Source organism: Squalius cephalus (assembly GCF_949319135.1).
Source record: "Squalius cephalus genome assembly, chromosome: 11".
Lineage (NCBI taxonomy): Eukaryota > Metazoa > Chordata > Actinopteri > Cypriniformes > Leuciscidae > Squalius > Squalius cephalus.
This window is the reverse complement of record NC_137132.1, coordinates 1,148,571-1,153,570: the sequence shown is the minus strand read 5'-3', so window position 1 is coordinate 1,153,570 and position 5,000 is coordinate 1,148,571. Positions and strand designations below refer to the sequence as shown.

The window sequence follows — 5,000 nt, the reverse complement described above, 5'->3', positions numbered from 1 at the left end:
GTGAGTACAGAGAGTGTGTGTGTGTAAGAGTGTGTGTGAGTACAGAGAGTGTGTGTGCATGTGTGTGTGTGTGTGAGAGCTGCAGTGTGTGTGTGTGTGTGTGTGTGTGTGTGTGTGTGTGTGTGTGTGTGTGTGTGACTCGAGCGTGTGTGTGTGAGAGCGGGTTAACCTAGATATAGTGCGCTGACGTCCTCATGAGCTTCTTTAGGGTTCTGGTGTCTGTGGTCATTATTATTCACACGATATAGAAGTGTGTGTGTGTGTGTGTGTGTGTGTGTGTGTGTGTGTGTAGGTTTAGTGTGCACTGGTCTGTGTTGTCCTGGGTTCTCAGGTGGTGGTTTTCGTCTAGTTTTGGGTTCTAGGTGGAGTGTGTGTGTGTGTGTGTGTGTGTGTGTGTGTGTGTGTGTTAGTAGGTTTACCTCTCTCTCTCTCTCTCTCTCTCTCTTCAGAGTAATCGCCCCGAGAGAGAGTGGCCCGTCAAGTGTCTGAAGGTGTATCTGGGCATTAAGAAGAAGCTCCGCCCCCCCACATGGTGAGATCAGTCTGGACTAAACCCTCCAGAGCAACAGATGTTGAAGCACTTTATGATGTTTCATGCATTAATATCATGATTCCTCTTTGAAACTGTATGTATTTTGAAAAGCGCTATATAAATACAATTGCAGATGGTGAATGCATCAGTGAACCAGAAGTAGTGATGTTGTGTGTGTGTGTGTTTAATGTACACTGCCGTTCACAAGTTTTGGATCGGTACGTTTTTTTAAAGTCTCTTCTGCTCAACAAGGCTGCATTTAACTCCTGAAACGCCTCCATTAGTCTTGAGTTTCTTCCGGGAACGAACACGTCACAGTATTCCTCATTATAATAATTAATGCGCAGAATAAAGGGGCGGGGCCTGGTTGAGTTAGTCAGTAGTGTGTTAAACTGGTGGTTATGGTAAGGGGCGGGACATTTCCCAAACACACTGGAAGCGCTCGACCAATCACAACACACTGCTCCAGCCGACCAATCAGAGCACAGTGTGCTTTTCAGAAGGAGGGGCTTCATAGAGACAGGAAGTAAACAGAGCGTTACTGACAGACTGGGAAGAGAGGAGCCGCAACAATGGAGAATATGAGGAGAATAATCAACATTCAAGCAGGAAAACCTGTTCTAGTAGAGCCTGAACACAGGAAGTCCTCAGAACGTTAGCTGTTCTCTGAAAGTTATGAACAAACATTATTCCAGTTCAAGTTCAGGTTTATACGTCGCTCGTGGAATATTTTATTCCCCTGAAATGTTTTGTTGGATGTTTGTGTTTTTTTAAGTGTTACTCCTTGTTTCAGAGCGTCCAGAGAATATTCAAAAGTAACATCCAGTAATGTTGAAGAATGATGAAAAAGCTGTGTGTTTTGAACGCTCAGAACACGTGTTGTAATCTGAGGATGTGTGTGTGACTCTGACCAGCAGGGGTCAGTGTGTGTCAGGACACAAGCAGATACAGCAGAAATAAAGCCCGACATATCAAACAATAACATGAATAACTTTGAAATGGAGCAGTTTATTGAGCCTTCAGACTGTATAAAGTCCTCATATTTGATCCATCAGGATTTCCTGGCTCATATTCAGGGTCTGGATCGTCTTGTTCATGTGTGTTATCTGTGTGTTATCTGTGTGTTATCTGTGTGTTATCTGTTCAGTACGAGGCGGGTCGTCAGATTCACTCACAGCACTGCGAGTGTGACTGTAGTAATGATTGAGTTTAAGGGAATCTGAACATGATCGTCTGTGGAAATCAATATTAATCACAGATAAAGACTCTGAGTGTTTAACTCTTATCTCTCTCTCTCTCTCTCTCTCTCTCTCTCTCTCTCTCTCTTTTTCTCTCTCTCTCTCTCTCTCTCTGTCTCTCTATAGTTGGGGTCTCACTGTCATCTATGAAAGTGAGAAACAGGAAAAGCAGGAGAGACAGCAGTGGTGAGAAATCTGTGTGTGTGTGTGTGTGTGTGTGTGTGTGTGTGTGAACACAAGTTTCTGACTCAGACAAACAAGGGTAAAGGTTCGTTTAGCCCCTCTAGACACACACACTCACATACAGACACTCTCACACACACACACACACACACAAACATAGACACAAACACACTCACACATTCTCTTTCTCTCTCTCTCTCTCACACACACACACACACACACTCACATACAGACACTCACACATACACAAACAGAGACACAAACACACTCACACACTCTCTCTCACACACACACTCGCATACATACACTCACACACACACACACACACACACAGACACAATCACTCTCACACAATCTCTATCTCACACACACACACACACACACACTTGCATACAGACACTCACACACACACAGAGACACAAACACACTCACACACTCTCTCTCACACACACACACACTTGCATACAGACACTCACACACACACAAACACACTCACACACTCTCTCTCACACACACACACTTGCATACAGACACTCACACACACACAAACACACTCACACACTCTCTATCACACACACACACTCACAGAAGCGTCTGTATCAGTTATATTCTCTGTAAATAATGCTAATATGGTGTGACTCAAACCTCTAGCAGGGTTTCTCATACTGGGGTTTGTGAGTTGATGAAAATATACTAATTAATTACATTGAATCCATTGAAATCATGTTTTCATGAGGTGTGTGTGTGTGTGTCAGGTACCTGTGCTGCGACACACAGACGGATATGAGGGAATGGTTCGCTACGTTCATGAGCATACAGGTCAGTCCCAGAGGATCAACACACACTCCTTTAATTCTGGTGTTAAAATGCTGTTATTCTGGAGAAATAAATGTGTTTAACCTTCCTAAATCTCTCTCTCTCTCTCTCTCTCTCTCTCTCTCTCTCTCTCTCTCTCTCTCTCTCTCTCTCTCTCTCTCAGAACGGTGGGCGAGTGTGGCCGGCGGAGTGGTTGAAGTCTCGCTCCGCGAGTCGCTCGACGCCGCTAGACGCTCGTTTCGGTAACGTGTCTCTGATTCCTCTGCGCGGCAGTGAGAACGAGATGAGGAATAGTGTCGCCGCTTTCACAGCCGATCCTCTCGCCGTGAGTCTGATCAACCAATCACAGCAGGGCTGGCCAATCACACAGCCAATCACACGCCTCGCTGCTCACGAACCGAGCCAGCGGTGTGTTTCCATCGCTTTCACGACCAATTTATTCGAATGAGTAAACGGTGGCTAATTCATACGAATTCATGTGACCTCACTCGTATGAATTTGTACGATTTGTCCAAACCCACGTGATGGGTAGGTTTAGGGGCGGGTCATGGGTAGGTTTAGGGGCGGGGTCATGGGTAGGTTTAATGGCGGGGTCATGGGTAGGGGTGGGGTCATGGGTAGGTTTAGGAGCGGGGTCATGGGTAGGTTTAGGGGCGGGGTCATGGGTAGGTTTAGGGGCGGGGTCAGGGGTAGCTTTAGGGGCGGGGTCATGGGTAGGGGCGGGGCATGGTAGGTTTAGGGGCGGGGTCATGGGTAGGGGTGGGGTCATGGGTAGGTTTAGGGGCGGGGTCAGGGGTAGGTTTAGGGGTGGGATCATGGGTAGGTTTAGGGGCGGGGTCAGGGGTAGGTTTAGAGGCGGGGTCATGGGTAGGGGCGGGGCATGGGTAGGTTTAGGGGCGGGGTGGGGTCATGGGTAGGTTTAGGGGCGGGGTCAGGGGTAGGTTTAGGGGCGGGGTCATGGGTCAGGGGTAGGTTTAGGGGCGGGGTCAGGGGTAGGTCATACGTATTATTCATACGAATTAGCCACCTCGTAAAATTAGTACGAATTGCCGTGAGATCGGGTTGGTGTTTCCCGTACAACGCCACAACTCGCTGATTAATTATCATAGTACGATGCATCGTTGAAGAAATCAACTAGCTAGTCACGACTGTTTCCCGAAACCGTATTGTCGCAAATTGGTCGTTCAACCACGTTGGTTAATGATGTCACGCAGGTTTAGGAGTAATAACTACTTTTAATGAATCTGTTTGAGATCGAATTAACGCTAGATGTGTTGCTATAAATTACAGACATGCATCTGAGGACTATTGCTCATTTTTCTGAGTTATTTTGCTTTATTTCCAGATTCAGTCATAGACTCGTTCTAGAGCACTAGAGCAGGTTCGCACTCTTCTAAAAACTGCGCTTTAAATCTCTTGACAAGCTAAAAGACGTAAATGATATGCGATACTGTATATATTGTACTGAATGTCAGATTGCTTATTTTACTCAAGATCAGGATTTATTGAGTCCACATGTGATGCAAATAAAAGAAACTCCTCTTCTAACCACCTCGTTCAAACACACAACTCTGCGATGCTGAATGTTCGTTGGAACGACGGTTTCGGGAAACACGACTCGTTGAACTGCTGATAACGACAGAACTTGCGATCATAGTTGGCGAACGATGCTTTGGAGAAACACAGCCCTGATCAGCTTTGAGATTAAAGCAGAGTTTATATACAGTAAACCGTCAGATATATCCATCACGCTGTGTGATTACCCATGAGCCCTCACTCTTCTGATTCACTGAGCTTCATGTTCAGCCCACAGTGTGCAGTCGGTCACATGACTCGTGATATTTGTGTTTTGAGCATCACGTGGGCCGAACATGAGCTCTCGTGTGCTAATGCTTCATCACTGGAGGATGCGGAGGTGTGTTTAATGATGTTGATAATAGCTGGTGTTGGGTTATTACTCCTATCTTGATTCACTTTAATCCTTACCCATAATTCCTCTTTATACGGGGGTGCAAAAAACATCATGTTTGGTGAAACCTCAGACATGAAACTAAAGAAACACAACAAAGCAAATGTAAAAATCTAGAACAAAACAGAAAGAGAGCCGGTCAGTGTTTCATGTCTAAAGTTATACACAAACAAATGTTAATTAGTGCTGGGCAACGATCAATCAATCCAAAATAAAAGTTGAACTGTGTATAAATAATTACACACATATGCATGTTTATATT

General features: G+C 45.4%; 1 protein-coding gene across 7 annotated transcripts in view; it reads left to right on the top strand.

Annotated features, from left to right (window-relative positions):
* Positions 1 to 5,000, top strand: part of arap1 (ArfGAP with RhoGAP domain, ankyrin repeat and PH domain 1) — a 95,479-nt gene that overhangs the window by 86,896 nt on the left and 3,583 nt on the right. For 5 of the 7 annotated variants that reach the window (XM_079886477.1, XM_079886478.1, XM_079886481.1 and 2 more), the window contains 4 exons: positions 450 to 532; positions 1,897 to 1,956; positions 2,709 to 2,772; positions 2,933 to 3,094. In XM_079886477.1, coding sequence (XP_079742603.1) covers positions 450 to 532; positions 1,897 to 1,956; positions 2,709 to 2,772; positions 2,933 to 3,094 — 369 coding nt within the window. Of the gene's footprint in view, positions 1 to 449; positions 533 to 1,896; positions 1,957 to 2,708; positions 2,773 to 2,932; positions 3,095 to 5,000 lie in introns of those variants that run through there. The other 2 variants (XM_079886479.1, XR_013822776.1) reach the window with 2 other exon arrangements.